This window comes from Amblyomma americanum, chromosome 2, assembly GCF_052857255.1.
Source record: "Amblyomma americanum isolate KBUSLIRL-KWMA chromosome 2, ASM5285725v1, whole genome shotgun sequence".
In the NCBI taxonomy this organism is placed as follows: Eukaryota; Metazoa; Arthropoda; class Arachnida; order Ixodida; family Ixodidae; genus Amblyomma; species Amblyomma americanum.
The window spans coordinates 27,895,202-27,911,678 of record NC_135498.1 but is presented as its reverse complement, the minus strand read 5'-3'; the positions used below and the strand labels follow the sequence as shown (position 1 = coordinate 27,911,678).

Below are 16,477 nucleotides of genomic sequence, written 5' to 3'. Positions count from 1 at the left end.
GTATCCATCAATACTTTGCTGTTGTCCTTCAAATTGCTTATCGCAAGGCAGAATGCGCGGCTTTGTCACTGAGTAGCTTTTTTCCTAATTTGATACCGCCGTATTTAGGACGAATGTTCTTACCGCCAATTTTTCTTATAGATAATAACTTGTGGTCTCGCCACCATATAGTTGCAGCAGGTCCGCGTGTAGTTCAAGCAACGACTCCGAGTTGCATTCGTACGAATTGCTTTTTATCAGCAAAAAGATTAGTCTTGTCGAAGACAGGCAATATCTTGAAGCTTAGCAAAAGGAAGCTTGCCAGAAATTTACCTGAGCTATACCTGTGTGAGGGCACAGAGAGGTAGGCCGTTATAGAACGAGCAAAATTCATGCACCTTTGTCTCGCGTCAGTTTGGTCAGCTCAGAAAGCTTCCCCTCAATCACTTAAGCAGCCTAAGTTAAAGCCTTGAATTGGAGGTCTCTGCAACTTGTGATTGAAAGCGACGCTTATTATGTTGGCTTGCGTGTCATAAGAACTGAACTGAATGATAAAGGGCAAGTTGAGGAGCAAACCAACTTTAATGAAGCAAAACACTGCTTTACATGTATGGGCATTGTTTAGACTGTGCAAAATGGTCGATTCCTGAAGTGCTCGTGTTGGACAGTGGAGCAAAGACCGACAGTTTAATGACGACGTAACGACGAATTTTCACGGTAGGTGTGGTGTCATTCGTCGTAATGCTTTGAGTTTTTTTTTTTGTTTCCAGCAGCGCCACATTCCAGCTGCTGAACGTTACTAATCCAAAAGGTTCCGCCACCGTGGCGGCCTTTCCAACCCCGCTAGTACGAAAGATACGCGAGCCATAGTCAGGTTTGAACCCTACTTTAGTCCACTGCCGCGCAAAAAAAAACTTTCTCGGGGCATTTATTATACCATAGTATTGTTTATAGGCCTCTAATGTATTTTAGAACACGTCGTGCCAGCAGCGCTGTGGCTGGGGCTTGTTGATGGCAAATGTCCAGTCCCCCATCGTGAGTCCTCCTTAGAAAGGTGTAAACAACAACAACAACAACAACCGTATCTATCTCTTCAAAATAGCCTCAATGTCCGTTCGAAGACGCTGCGGCGGTGCTAATAGCCTCTTCCCTGTCATGCCTTCATAAGATGTGACTTCATTTCTTAATGCAGGAACTGTTTCTGCCGGGAACCATTCATTCGGCACTGCAGAATACAATTACAATTCATTCGGCACTGCAGAGCATTCTAGTGATCTGCAGTAGTACTACAGAGCTCTTTCGTATCTCACTACTATGTGCCTTAAACGGGCTGGGAAGGGGGCTCTAATAAAGTTGCGGCATGCCTGAGATATTGAAGCACGCCGCTTCACGAATAGTGTCCAGCAAGAATTTTTTAAACGCGCTTTGTAGAAGCTGAGTTATCTGTAGTTAAAATTTGAATTTCAATGTCTTCGCGCTTTTCCCTTTCCTCTCGTCACTTTTTGCACGCTGGAAGGTAGGGCTCCTTCGCCGACCCCCCTCTGGGAGCGGAGCTTCCCGACCCGCCGGAGATAAGCGGCTTATTTGCCGCGGCCACGGTAGCTGCCTGGCGTCTGCAAGAATCTAACCAATGGCCACCTCTCACCTTGTCTACGCAGATGCGGGGGACGGAGGAGGGCGCGAGCATGAAAAATTCGCCGGGAAGGGCTCGCCAACTTTCGCGCGTTATTGTGGGTCCTCTGCTGCGTGTAGAAGAGTATTATTTGGCTCTGGTTTTCATGGCAACACAGTGCAGTGATTAAGTGAGTTAATGTGCTCTCCTCGGAAGGCTTTCCAGAGTCCCTTTAACTCTGGTGCGACAGGCCCGCAACAAACTTGAGCGCGTGCGTGTTCTGTGCACATTGCCATCTCCCCTCTCCGTGGTCGGTCGCATGTGACGTCACCAGGCGGAGACGGAGCTGCGCGTGCGCTCGGCTGAGCTGGAGGCTGCCCGGGGCGAGGCGTCCGCCCTGGAGGCCCTGGTGGGCCACCTGCGCCAGGCGGCCGAGCAGCGCCGCCTGCTCGAGCGGCAGCACGCGCAGGCACTGCAGGAGGTGCGCGCCGCTAAGGCGGCCGCGGCCGCCGCCAAAGGATCCGCCGAAGCGGCCCACCTGCTCACCATACAGACGCTCGAGTCCAAGGTAAACTCTCCTCCTCCTCTGGGAGTCGCTGGCGGAACTGGCGACCTCCTTGAAGCCTCGTATTTGATGATGATGATGCTGATAGTAGTGGTGGTGGTGGTGGTGGATTTTGAAGTGAAAAGCTTCACTACGCGGGTCAGAGCCGAGCTTCGCGTGACCCGAACTGGTGAGTTATGCGCATGCGCGAAAACGAGTGACGTCACGCGCCGCGCAGGTGGTCGCTCCTCGCCGCTCCCGCAGCCGCCGCCGACTCCGTCGCCTGACCTTTCGGCGCAGCCGCGCGCTAATGCACATGTGCGTCATGTGCATGCGCAAGGAGGCTATATAATGCGCTTGCCAGAGAATAGGCGTGCGCAGTCGACATGGAAGAGAAGGAGAGTGCGGCAGCTGCTAGACTACGCAGAAAACCTGAGAAACTAAATAACAATGTTTACAATACCACCTAAGCTACGAAGCATAACCATGACGTCAAACCAAGCATACCTGAAGCTTTTCGCTTCTATATCCATGCTCAACCAGAGCTAAGCCACTGCTTATTTTTTTATGGCGCGAGGGCATCTGTGGCCGCCAAATAGCCCCATGGCACAAGGCGCTCTTGAGTAGTCGAAGCCTAGTATTCAGAGGAAATTCCATTTACCCAGCACGAGGGTTTGCTGGTGGGTGTGAATCAGCCGACTGGTGGCCAGGGCGTGTAAATCTTCGTCAACACCCTCGTTACGGTCCCCCCTCCGGAAAAATCCCGTGTAGAGTGCCCTTCGAGATATCCCTCAAGCTGACCTTGTATTGGTTTTGCGTGCAGAATTACTCCCGTATGTCGCCTCAAAACAACTTTAACGCTGAAACTAAGAAGTGGACAAATGAACAAAGCTGCGCGAGAAGTGTACGTTTCCTTTCTTCCCTTCGCTTAGTTACTGAAAAATTGGCTGCCTCTGAGTGAGTGTTACGGTTTGTTTACAACGTTTGTGATACGTGATACGACCCTGCTTCGCTTCGTTACCTTTGATGGGTTCCAATTTTTGTTTTATAACTCTTCATGCCCTTAGTGATCTATAGACAGTCTATAAAATTTTTATAGGCTCTATTGCCTTCCTGTAGATATTTCCTTTTGTCTATTCATATTCTCTAGGCTGCCTAGAGACAAAAGTCTACTAAAAGCGTATGGCCTAAATCTATAGATTGTCTGTAGACTGTCTATAGGATTTGTATTAATTCTAGGTTGTTCTCTAGGGTTCGTCTATAGAGAGTCTGTAGACTTTATATACAGAAGTCTATGGACAATCTATGGACTGCCTAAAGAAGTTTTTAAGGGCAGGAATCCTCGCGCTGTCGGAAGATTTTAATCAAAGAAATTCTATTTCTTTGCGGGTGCGCCTTCGTACCTTATTCTTTCCTTATTTTGTTGCCCGCCCCACATAGACGATTTCTACTTTAAGATCTCGCTTTAGTTTTGGGGGTAGGCACAGCCTGTGGGGAAATCTCCCAGCACTCGCTCGCCTTGTTCTGCCGAGCACGTATGTGGAAGCTGGATCCCTGAAACAAAATATGGGCGCCCGGAAAACGCGAACATTCCCCATCATCCCGGCTCGGGTGATGATGGGAGGATTTAGGAGACTGCACGCGGCGCTGAACTTAGGGCCAGATTTCTTTTTTCTTCTTAGTTTGTTGTTCATCTCGTACTCTTCTTTTCCAGTCGAACTTTCCACTTTGTTGCCAAAAGGTCCAAAGGCTGAAAAAAAGATTTGAAGTTTATTTCTTGCCGCGACTTAATGATCAGGAGCGGCGCGCTTGAAAATGATATCCGGAAACGTCTAAAAAAGGAAACAGGAAAGAAAAAGCGAAGAACGTGTCCTGAATCTGAGGAAAATGATTGGATTTCGGGAATAGGTGCGAAGGCTCGGAGCTCTTGGCTCTGTTCTTTTTGGAAAGTGCTGTTTCCGGACTGGCATGAAAACAACCCTACTGCGCTCGCATTCTCATCAGCAGTCTTCTTTGCTGTTTCAATTTTGTATGTGCGTGCATGCGTGTGTGTGTGTGCGTGCGTGCGTGCGTGCGTGCGTGTGTGTGTGTGTGTGTGTGTGTGTGTGTGTGTGTGTGTGTGTGTGTGTGTGTGTGTGTGTGTGTGTGTGTGTGTGTGTGTGTGTGTGTGTGTGTGTGTGTGTGTGTGTGTGTGTGTGTGTGTGTGTGTGTGTGTGTGTGTGTGTGTGTGTGTGTGTGTGTGTGTGTGTGTGTGTGTGTGTGTGTGTGTGTGTGAGAGAGAGAGAGAGAGAGAGAAGAGAGAGACGTATCGTGAGTGCCAGAAAAGTCTTTCCTACAGATTTACCTCGGCGTATAGCTAGACGACACAACAGGAATTCGGTTGGAGATCTCAAACTTAACGCTTGGAAGACCCTAAACAGAGATGCGTACTCACCATTGTATATTAATTGGGCCTGCTTAGCGAACCAACACTTTTTTGGTGCGTTGATTTCACCTTAGTGTTTCCTTTCTCCATCTGAAAGGCACAGCCTAAGTTTGGAGCGAACCAATTATTCTCCTATCCTAATCTCTAAAGCCCTTGTATCTCTAACGAGTTCTTGTCAAGGAAGCTAAGAAGGGTACCGTACGCGTTGTAGTCTTGATCTTACTGTTCACTGTAATTCGTTCGCATGTGATGAAGGCCTTCGCTGTTTGTAACGCTGCTTTCATTGCTAGCTCTTAATTGTTCTAGCGAAGCCTTGTCAGTGTTTCGCCTGACTACTTTAGTGTTGAACCTTTTTCGCTTCAGGTTTTACAAGCCGGCAAGAAAAAGAGTACGAAGAAATGTGTTACTTAATTTCGCTAAGTCTAGAAACCAAAGTATTCGCTTCCTGCGTCGCGATGCGGCGAAGCGACCATCTTCTTAGTTTTCTGCTTCTTGTTTCTATTACACATTTTGGCCATGCTTGGTCTTCTGTCAATAAATGTACCAAGTATTTTTTGCACTGCTTTTTTTCTCTTCCTGCCTTCTTTCTTTATAAATATGTGTCCTTTTCATTTCTTTCTTTCTTTCCTTCTTTCTTCCTTCCTTCCTTCCTTTCCTTCTTTCTTTCTTTCTAAACGCCATATGATTGGCCTCATTCTACACGCCACACGTTTGTAAGACTAGCGCTGTGTTAACCAAAACGGAAAAAAGCTCCCGTTAAACTAAAACCGCACGAGGGAAACCTCGGACATGATGAAAGGAAGTCACTTCCTCGAACTGTGAAAAACTCCACTCTGCGTCATTTGTATTTCCCTCACTGCCATCGCGGAACGTGTGTCCTCCAAAGAGCGTCGTGTTTTTCCTACGTCTAATCAAGTTCTTTGTACTGAAGTATTTTTGAACATCGAGTAATTCTAGCAGTGAATAGGTAAGCAAGAGTCGGGTTTTTATTTTTCGATTTTCTCCGTGCGCCGCCACACTGCTCTCTGGACTGTTGCGACCAGGTGGCAGGAAAAACAAGGCAGCATAGAAGTGTAGTGCCAATGCATCGTCCGGCCTTGCTCTTTCCCTTCCCGTTCTGCCCTTACAGGTGCGCGAGCTGCAGAAGAAATGCGAGCTCCAGAATGTGTTGCACGAAGAGCTGGTGCTGGAGATGGCCGCGCTCAGGCGGCAGCAACAACGCACGCGGGCCGCCCGGGAGTCCTGGCGGGCGGGGCGCTCCCTGTCGGCGGAGGTAAGCAGGGAAACTTGGTTGTTGGGGAAAGGAAATGGCGTCGCACATCTCGGCGGACACCTGAACCGCGCCGTAAGGGAAGGATATATAGGAGCGGCTAAGAGAAGAAAGCAAGAATGAGGTCCCGTAGTGGAGGGCTCCCGAATAATTTCGACCGCCTGGGTATCTTTAACGTGCACTGACATCGCACAGCACACGGGCGTCTTTGCGTTTCGCCTCGATCGAAACGAGGCCGCCGCGGTCGGGTTCGTACCCGGCTACTCTGGATCAGTAGCCGAGCGCCCTAACCACTGAGCCACCGCGGCGGGTAGGTAAGCAGTGCCCAACGACGGCCGGCGTATGTTATACTGTGAGAGAATGTGTGCATAGATAGTGGCACTGCAATGGACTATGTTCTACTTTGACTGAATAGGGGCATAGATGGTGACTTCTGTAGTGGACTATGTTCTACTGTGAGTGAATGGGTGCATAGATGGTGACTGCGGGAGTGTAATATGTACTATTATAATTAACTGTGCGCATAGCGGGACAGATGCGACAAGTTTTAGGTCTCTATTAACATAGAAGTGACGCTACGGTGGAGCAATTGCCGGCGGACTAAGCAAGGCTAATCCCACCTGTAGCATACAACGACTCAACTCAAATTGGAGAAACGAAACCTGCGCCGCAGTGGCAGGAGGCATACTTAACAGAGTCACATACAAATAACTATCATGTTAACCTTTGCAATGCTTTCTATAGCATTGACATCTCTGCAATTCTCTGGTATTCAGAAGAATGCAAAGAGCACTAAGAAATCCAAAAAAAATTTTTGTCGTCCTGTCATGTAAAAACACAAAAATAGTAGAGGCTACGGGGTCCCGTAGTTAAAGAGCCGAACTTGAGCCGCTTGCTGCAGCACTGGACCACGGTTTCCAAAATTGCGTTGACCCAATGGTTTCGTTTTGTCTAAGCGGCTAGAGCGTGTCCACCAGATAACATTTAATGCATTATAACCCACTAATTAACGCTTAGCCATTGGCGACGCCTTCCATTCCGTTAACAACTTCGTGGCGTCGACAAAAGAAACAGAAATCACACAATGAAACAGTTAATATTTCATTAAATTCTTGGATCGACCGCTGGACCCCACTGATATGTCGAGCAAGCTACGAGTGAATAAATCGATGCTCATGTTTGAAATTAAGCAGTCAGGCTTTTCCACAAACCTCCCTTGAACCTAATAAGGCTGCCAATCACGCGCTTCGAGCGATCATAGCGCGGAAACGCAGTTTTCTGTGCCGTCCTGCATATCTGCGTACATACATCCCAGCTACACCAGTGGCACTAGATTCTCCTAAGGCCTTCACAATCCTAGCAAGAGCCTAGCCATTTTAGTTTTGTCAACTTGTACATGTGGGGAAGTCCGCCTGACGTATATCGCTTATGCGCTGCTTACGACAGTTGTGGGGTCGTATAGCGATCACCGCGGAAGTGAGGGCTGCGTTTCTCAAGTGTCTGACCGCAGCCAGCACCACCTGCGCTCAAAAAACGTGAACATTAGAATTTTTTTAGAATTGAAGAATTGAAGAAAGTTTATTTCCAGACATACAGGAAACGGGCCTCGGGCGAGAAGCTACAAGGGTAGCTTGAGATATGCTCGATACATATTCAGAACAAGTAGTAGACGTAGCGCGCACCAAACGTAGGCTTCAACAACTTTGTGTAGTGAGTGACAATCCGGTAGCTTAATCGTATATTGTCTCCTATATTATTTAGTTCGCATGGAGCCAGAGGGTGAATGAATTTTCTTTGATTGTTATCTTATGTGTCGGTTAATACCTGTAACTGAATATTCCATTCGCTTTGTGACTTCCTCGCTCACACGTGGCTACACCAGACAGCTGAAAATGAACAAGGCTGGCATGGTCCATGCGTGGACTTAGACACGCATGGTCGCATGTGGTGGCCATGCGCAGAATTTGACGGAGCCCTGATAAGGAATTCCCTGCCAGTATACATCAAGCAAGCCTATAAGTTTAGTTCAGCTCTAAAGAAATACCTTTTTGAAAACTGCTCTGATGTTTAAATGAAATTGTTACTGAATATTAGTGCATTGCCTATGTTGTGTGCGTCTAGAATTATTTTTTGTATTTGTTAATTACTTTGCTCTTCTGCTGCGTTAGAATTTGTATCACATGTCATCACTGGACCCTTTATTAGCCAATGGCTATGAGTCCAGCAACTGTTTTGTATTTTGAAAGAAATTCTCCAGATAAACAACGAGCGAATGAATGGTCCCGCCGCAGGTGGTGCCCTCGGACCTGTGCGACCACGGCATCAGCCTGCAGCTCTCCGACCACCTGCTGCTCGAAGCCGATCGGTCGTCGGCCAGCCCGCGAGGCAGCGGCAGCAGCGGCGCCCGCTCGGCGTCGCCCGCTCCGCTGCTGGACTCCGGCGGCTCCGCGTCCACGAGGCCCCTGCTGGACATGGCTCGGTCGGCCGGCTCCGACGCTCTCGCCCAGCTCGCCGCCGCAGCCGCCTCGGCGGCCGGAGGAGGAGGGGGAACGCCCTCCCTCACCTGCTCCTCAGGTGGGACACTCGACTTCCGAGCACCAGCCGCGATGTTTGTCGCTTGCCGCGATGTGCGGGCGAACTCTTCCTCTTCGGTCTTCAACCTACATTCCGTTACGATGTGTGCTCTCAGGTTCTTGCTCTACCTTTCAACCGCGCTTGTTTTATACGCATTACTATATCCTCCTCTGTTCTTTGCGTATGACGCTGTCGAGATTGTTTTTCGGCTCTATATTTCCCTTTTCAAAATAGACGCATTTTCTCCTGCGGTGCGATAATGGCGAAGGAAGAAGTTATCCTCTACGCTCTAAACAGGAATACTCCAATGTGGTAATAAAAAGGGAGTAAACTGTAGAAGTGCGCTAGCGGACAGTTTACTCCCTTTTTACTCCCTTCTGTTTAGAGTGTATTACTCTCCCGTCACCGAAGTTCAGTGTGCAACGGGGCGCGCTGGCAATTTAGCAGCATATGCGCACAGTTGAAATCCTTCTGCCATCTGGTTTTCAGGTTGGACACGAGACTGCCCGATACATGCTGTGTTTCTCTGTCACTAGGTGCGAAGGCATTAAAGCTGAAAGGAAAAAAATTGGCGGTAGTTTAGCTTTGGTTAAACCTGGAGTGACGCGATAGCTACAGCTGGCTGAGTGGAACTTGGTCACGTGACCAACCACGTGATCAGCCACGGCACCGCAGCACGCGACCAACCACGTGACAGCGTGGCGGCGCCGCCACGCTGTAGGCTCGAAATGCTACCCTGATATAGCTATCGCTACAAAAGTTTAATAGATGAAAAAAGCCAGGGAGGGATGCCGGGTGCATGTAACTATCGGCCTCAAGGACGGCAATAGTGCATCGGCTGTCAGGAGGAAGTGAAGAGTAGGAGAAACATATGGACCAAAGGGTACGGCAAAAGGCGTACAGATTTACGTATACGAGATGATGCTATTCATAGGGGTCAATTAAGCGAATGAAATGGTTCGTTGTTTATTGTGCGCTGTCCAGCTCGGCGTCATTTCACTCTCTTCAAAAAGATTTCGGCTACTGTAGAATACGATGGATTGTGGCTAAATGAAGAAGCGGACAAATTCCAGTCAGCCGTCGGCCGCTTATACGTCGGCGCACCCCAGTGCACGCTAGGGATTACCAGGTGGATTGGAATCCTGTCCACGTTTTTTTTTTTTTTGTCGCCTGGCGTTCAAGGTCAGCCAACTGCCAGCTGGCCCATATCTTGGCTCTTCTACAGGAGCTACCGCTTTGTACTCTACCTTGACCTCCGTGCGTATCATTGGAAATGCTGCCACCAGCACTCGCTTATGTTTGCCTCGCAAGCAGAATTATTGAGCACCTTGCAACAAGCTGAAATTCGTGTGTGGACAAGCCACGCAGAAACTTAATTTTCGTTCCTAGATCGGGCGCACACTGCTTCGCATGTTTTATTTGTTGCTTTCTGCGGTTCGCTGGGTTTGGTTTTGTCGCCACTTTCTTTCGCTGTCTGTGTGCTCATTATATCTTTTGGCTTTTTGTGTTTGTTTCTCTAGCATTTTGGCCATTTAGCCTCGACTCAGAAGTTTTATTGCAGCCTGCGCGAAAGAAGCGGATAAAAACAGGCTGTACTCCAGCTATGCTTTTCTTTCTTTTTTATTTCTCAGTGTATTATGCTTAAATTTACCAAAATGATAAATCTCCAGCTAGGTTGGCTCGTCTTAAAAAGAGGAGCCTGCCTAGCCGTAGATTTACCATTTTGGCTCAAAAATAAATGACGTGAAAACCAAAACTATTCCCAGACATGTGACAACATCGATGAGCTTGCTTTGCCTGAACCTCTACTCGCTTTCTGTTGGCTGTACTTTGTGTTTTCCAGCCTCACTTAGCTTATGCATGAGCACTGCCATTGTCGACACCACTTCGGTGTTTTTTTTATGTTGTCTTTGAGCTTTGTGGAATTACTTTTGGTCTTTTTATGCCTGTTCATTTTCCTTATTTTGTTTCACCTTCAGTTCTGACGGTTTATTTCCAACGTGACCCTCGTCGTATCACATTTTCAGAATGTAAGTAAAAACTCTTTGTTTTTATTTTCTTTTATTCTTATCCACTTTTAATTATTTTGGTCTTACTTTATTGCGTTAGCATTAGAACCTTCATTAGCGGACAAATTGTCCGGCGTTGGCGTCCGGCGTGTGAAGCTTCGTGGGAGAGGAGACAAAGTGAAGAAAGGGAGAGAGAGAGAGAGAGAGAGAGGGGGGGGGGGGGCATGGGAGGTGACGGGTGGCGAGAGGGAAACCATGGTCGCCGAGCTGAGTCGAGGGGGGGGGGGGTGGCTAAGGGGTAAGACATGGCGCGTTGTTATTGCTGGGTTCTATCGGGCGGGTGGAGAGGAAGAGGTACAGCGTGTCAGGTGGTGATTGATGGACAGGACCCCGCAACCCGCCACCGTCAGGAGCGAAAACTAAAACTAATGCATGGTCTGCCGCATGAATTGCATCAATCGTCTGTGACTTTTTATTTCGTTTTTTTGTCTAATTTCTTAAAGCAGCCTTTGCTTGCAAACGTCACTCCAAGTCTTCCCTTGTTCTTGAGAGCCGTAGAAAGTGTCCGCATAAGTTGATCAAGGAATAATGAAAATACTTGCATCTTGCATGTGCTCAAGCATTTCGTCAGGATTCTCCCGCTGCAAGCTTGAGTATTTCTTACTGTGCAAATAAATACTTCGCCGAAAATCAGTTTAGGTTTCAAACTGTGGACGATGCGTGAAAGTAAAGCTCTAGTTATAAGGAAAACACGCTGCAACTGCGCGGTTTGCTTTGTGAGCGTTTCTAATATATGCCCTTGCTCTAAACGCAATCAGGAACCGAGTAGGGGAACAAAACGGTTACTGTTGACGCGCACTGGTAGCTCTTAACATATGTGCTATATGAACTTTATGCAAGTTACAAACTACCACACTTAAAAGCTGCTCCGTTAAGAGGTGTATTTTACTAGACTATCAAGTCTAGTAAAATATTGCTCTGGCCTTTTATGCTTAGGCAGTTCAAAAATGTTCTTTGAAAATTAAAAGCAGAGTTACTGCAATATAAATTCCTTAATTAATTCACATGTAACAACTGTTAATTTTTTTACATCCAAGTGGTGACTGTAAAGAGCACCCTGTCTGACCCTCGTGCAGTGAAACTGTTTTAATAGGGGTGCGCAGTTTTTGTCCGAATTGCATATTTTTTCGGACTTTGTTGCTTCTCTGACACCCACTTTGTTATGGTTTCTTGGAGCGTGTTACGTTTCGTACAATGCTGGCTGAATAGTACATACTTTGTAATCTAAAGTGCGCAAGTGCAACACACCTCTGTCAACGAAACTTCGTCTAATACGGCACAACGCTTCCTTATATCCATAGCCTTGCCGAAAGCATGTTCTTCGTCCTGTATCCCTAAAAAATGGACGTTTTATTCAATCTGTGCTCTCCAACATACGACCTCAAAACCTCTGATCCCCATCGCTTTTTCTTGGTTCAAAGTTTTTACAGCGATAGCTGTTAGGCGCCCGTCCCTGGCTTTCGCGTCGTAGTCGTCCGCCGTCGACGTAAACTGTGGGTGCGTTAATGTCACAGCCATATGACATTATGTCACGTGACCTTAATGTCACTGTCAACATGCGTCGCCTAAGCCTACGGGTGGCTCTGTTTGGAATAGCCGCCTGACAGTGCAGGGGTGCATCACTTGACCACTAAACCAGAGCGCCAGGAATATATCCCCAAAACTTTTTTAGGTTGGTAGTGTTGTTTATTTCAGGTGAAAATACACTTGTATTGCATATTATGTAATTTTTTACGGCAGTGTTAAGAAAAACTGTACTGACATAACCCCCACATCCCTTTCTGGACTTGGGCTCAAATCAAATCAATCGCCGACTGTTCTGGTCAGCCAGTTTCTTTCACTCGACATTCCTTGCTTTCTTGGCTTCAGTGCGTTGTTCATCACTTCTCTTTTTGAAGGTGGCCAGTATCGACATATTGTGACACATCGCTAGTAAAATAAAGAAAAGCAAAACGCACTCGCAGGCAAACACAGCGCGGAGTTGTCGCTCACTCGAGCGTCGCCGGCGACCACATCGACGACGAGGGAAGTGGACCGCATCTTGGCAAGGATCCAGCAGGACAACAGGGTGCTTGCCGAACTCGAGAAATCCAGGGCGACCATCGGTGAGCACTGGCTTTCTTCCGGCCTCGCCTTTGGCAAAAACTGATCTTCGGCAGTGCTTGACCCGCTTGTCTTTAATCAATGTATTTGCGGTGTTTGCTTTTGGGCGCTGTCATATCCTTCTTTACGCTGGTCCCTCTTGCATTTGTATTAGGTTGCGCTTATCATCAGCTGTACTTGTGTTTAGTAGCCGCCTTTTTCAGACGCACGCATATTGTGTTAGGTTATGTCCTGTCCTCTGAAGCATTTTTTGTTTTTATTTTGTGTGTGTTTTTTTAATATGACTGTGCTGATTGCGTACGCACACTGCTAGTAAGCAAGGGTTCTGTTGTCAGTGGTGTCGTCACAGTTGTCACTAATCATTCAGCCAAGTTGCGATCTCTTCAGCCTTGCGGCGTCAAACTCGCTGTCACATGCTCAGCTCCATCACTGCGTTTGGCTCATGTCCATATTGTTTATAAATTTATCTGATTAGTTCCACAGAGATCATGTAGGGATTCACCATCGCCCTCAGGACAAGAGCCTCAAAGGTTCTTAGCGCAACTTATCGTCCGTGCAGGCATTTCAGCGACATCGGTGGGTTTCTCACAGCCTGCATAGATTAGTGTGGCTGCTTGGGTGAATTTGGTGTATCATGGCGAAAAACGTAGCGCTCGAAGCACACGGCCCAATGAAGAGGACACCATAGCGCATGTGGCGCCCTCTTCGTTTGCTCCTGTATTTCGAGCGCTACGGTTTTCGCCAGTGCACGACATTTGCCAATGCACTCACCGCAGGCTCCCCGGTGTCCGTGGCCAACCTCGAACGGCTTCGGCAGAACATCGAGGCCGGAGAGGTTACAGCCGGCTCAACGGGGGCCGTCACGGACTCTCTGTCGGCGTCGGTCGCTGCGCTCCTCCTTCAATCGCAGCTCAGTGAGTAAACGAGAACAGCAGCGTACGGTACTTTTAATTTGTTCCTCGGTAAACTGTGCGAACCTTTTAGTTAAGGCGCCGCGGTGGCTCAGTGGTTACGGCGCTCGGCTGCTGACCCGAAAGACGCGGGTTCTATCCCGGTCGCGGCGGTCGCATTTCGATGATTGAGGCGAAATGCTAGAGGCCCGTATACTGTGCGATGTCAGTGTACTTTAAAGAACCCCTGGCGGCCGAAATTATCCAGAGCCCTCCACTATACGGCGTCCCTCATATATCCGGAGTAGCTTTTGGACGTTAAAATCCATCAAACAAAGAAAAGAACCTTTTCGTTAAGAGAGAAACAGCAAGATATGGAGAAAGGCACACATAACTGAATTTGAGAGGCTAATTACGTGAGTCTGTGCAAGTAGCCGCCTTTCTTTTTCGAATCAAGCAAATCACGGCAGAATTGTGCTAAATTGAAAAAAAAAACGGTTTCTTTGTAACGCCCTCCAGCATGGATTCCTGTTCTTGCCATGTGTGCGACCGTGAGGCTCTATTGTGGCTAGGGCAGCAGTGGCCGATGTTGCTTGCCTCGCGGTCGACTTGCGCAGGCCGTCGTACCTGAACTCCACAAACTTTTTACAGAACGCAGGGATGGCTGAGTTGTTCTGTGCCGTCGGAATACGGTATCCGAAATTAGGAAACGCTGCCAACTAGCGCTGCTAAGTCTTGCAGCATACGCCGGTTCAAGTGGAGAACTCGCGTTTTTTGCTACAACTAATCTTACAGGTAACGAAATGCGTTTTGCCACAAGATTCAGGTTCCATGTGATCTCCCGCACACGCCAAAGACAGGGGCGTCTTGATGCCTCGCCTAACGTTTCTTCCAAAACCATTCGGGCTTTGACCTATCGGCGTCTAGAACATTTAGAGCCTTTCTGGGTAAAAAAAAAAGCGCGATCTGCGAAGAATCCACAACTCAATTTTCACCAGAGGCTGAAAACAGATTGGAGGCTGTTATTTCAACTACTCAAAGGCATGTTTTGTTGGAGGAAACGAAAATTGTCCAAATTGTACCTTTTCACAACCCGGTTATTCCACCTCACTCTGCAAGGCTATATGCGAATGCGTCCGCTACGTGGCCTCACCCCGCACCGCTCAGGTACAGAAACTCCCGAATCGAAAATGGTCTAGCGCTGCGTATTTCTTTTTTTGTTGTTGCAGAAAGAAATGCAGCCGCTAATTTTGTTGTCGTGCGTGACGTTGTGGCAATACAAGTGAATTCGCCCGCTGGCCGATGCTCGCTTTTATGGGCAGATGCTCGCTTTATGGGCTCGCTTTATGGGCAGAATCATCGTTGTTATTGTTGGAATCACTGAGAGACACAATACAAGAAAAGATAAAGCACAACCGAAAGGAGAACGACTGCACACGAAGATATACGCTACATGTACTGAGCTGGTATTGCGAACATCTCGTGAGCAGCCCGCGGTTAAAAAGTGCGTTTTGCTATAAACTATCATTTTTTATGAACGAAAAACGCGAAGGCGCCCGTGTGCTGTGCGATGTCAGTGCACGTTAAAGATCCCCAGGTGGTCGAACTTATTCCGGAGCCCTCCACTACGGCACCTCTCTCTTCCTTTCTGCTTTCACTCCCTCCTTTATCCCTTCCCTTACGGCGCGGCTCAGGTGTCCAATGATATATGAGACAGATACTGCGCCATTTCCTTTCCCCCAAAACCAATTATTTTTATTATTATTATAAACTATCAGCTATAAACTAACAGGGATAATTTAGATTCGCACATGTGCCGTGCACTTCAGCGTACAGCGCGTGGGCTGTACATGTTTAAAAGTTAAAATTTGAAAACTTGTAGTCTATATACAGGACCGGCGTGTACAGAATTTTCTGTTCAGTATCGCCCCGTATATCATATAGTGTCCAACGCGATTCTGTGCACCGAGTGCCGACTATACACCGAGTGCAGTATATAGTACGGACGCTCTAGCAAAAAAGAAAAAATAGGCAAAATTTAGCGTTACAGACTATAAACTTTATGTGGTATGTATATCGGAAATTACGGTACTGCATGTAAACTAGATGTGTAAAAAATGCGTGCATGATGCCTAGAAGTGTTTCGTATGCTTTCGAAATCTGGCGGAGGTGGCATCACAAATCGCGCTGGTTATAACGGTAAATAGACTCTCGCAGGCTTTCCTCTGAATATGACTGTTTCCGAGAACGTGTGCAGCCTCTCAGCGCGGAAACGTACTGATTCCTTTAATACTGAGACCTGGATGCGAACCAACTGAAGATAAATATGCGAAAGCCAATTGTGTAGCTAGGCGGCTGCAATGTTCCTAATCTGTCGGCAAGTGCTAGCATGTACCGTAATCTTAGTAGTAGTAAGTGGTTTTATTAAAATAATAATAAAAAGGAAGGAAAAGATTGTTGCTAGTCCCGGCATCTGCCATCGATACTGAAGCACCTGAGCTGGGGCAGAATGGAGAAATGAAATGAAAGAGGTGAGGGGACAGGAAGAGAGGATAGGGGGGAGATGCAATATGCGGAAACTATTTACACAGTAAGAAATGTGTCCAGGGTACCGTAATAATAATAATAATTGGTTTTTTGGGGAAAGGAAATGGCGCAGTATCTGTCTCATATATCGTTGAACACCTGAACCGCGCCTTAAGGGAAGGGATAAGAGAGGAAGTGAAAGAAGAAAGGAAGAAGTAGGGGCCGTAGTGGAGGGCTCCGGAATAATTTCGACCACCTGGGGATCTTTAACGTGCACTGACATCGCACAACACACGGGTGCCTTAGCGTTTTTCCCCCATAAAAACGCAGCCGCCGCGGTCGGGTTCGAACCCGGGAACTCCGGATCAGTAGTCGAGCGCCCTAACCACTGAGCCACCGCGGCGGGTGACCGTAATCGGCAGATTTGGTTTTCATTGCGTCAGTTGCGCATCTTACGCTCGTTGGGGGTCTTTAATGAGTGAGGC

The 16,477-nt window shown here is 47.7% G+C and overlaps 1 protein-coding gene across 6 annotated transcripts in view; it reads left to right on the top strand.

Moving 5' to 3' along the window:
* Positions 1 to 16,477, top strand: part of Rbp (RIMS binding protein) — a 401,872-nt gene that overhangs the window by 325,954 nt on the left and 59,441 nt on the right. For all 6 annotated transcript variants that reach the window (XM_077653608.1, XM_077653610.1, XM_077653611.1 and 3 more), the window contains 6 exons: positions 1,926 to 2,159; positions 5,690 to 5,833; positions 8,122 to 8,404; positions 10,384 to 10,434; positions 12,438 to 12,578; positions 13,353 to 13,490. In XM_077653608.1, coding sequence (XP_077509734.1) covers positions 1,926 to 2,159; positions 5,690 to 5,833; positions 8,122 to 8,404; positions 10,384 to 10,434; positions 12,438 to 12,578; positions 13,353 to 13,490 — 991 coding nt within the window. The remainder of the gene's footprint in view (positions 1 to 1,925; positions 2,160 to 5,689; positions 5,834 to 8,121; positions 8,405 to 10,383; positions 10,435 to 12,437; positions 12,579 to 13,352; positions 13,491 to 16,477) is intronic.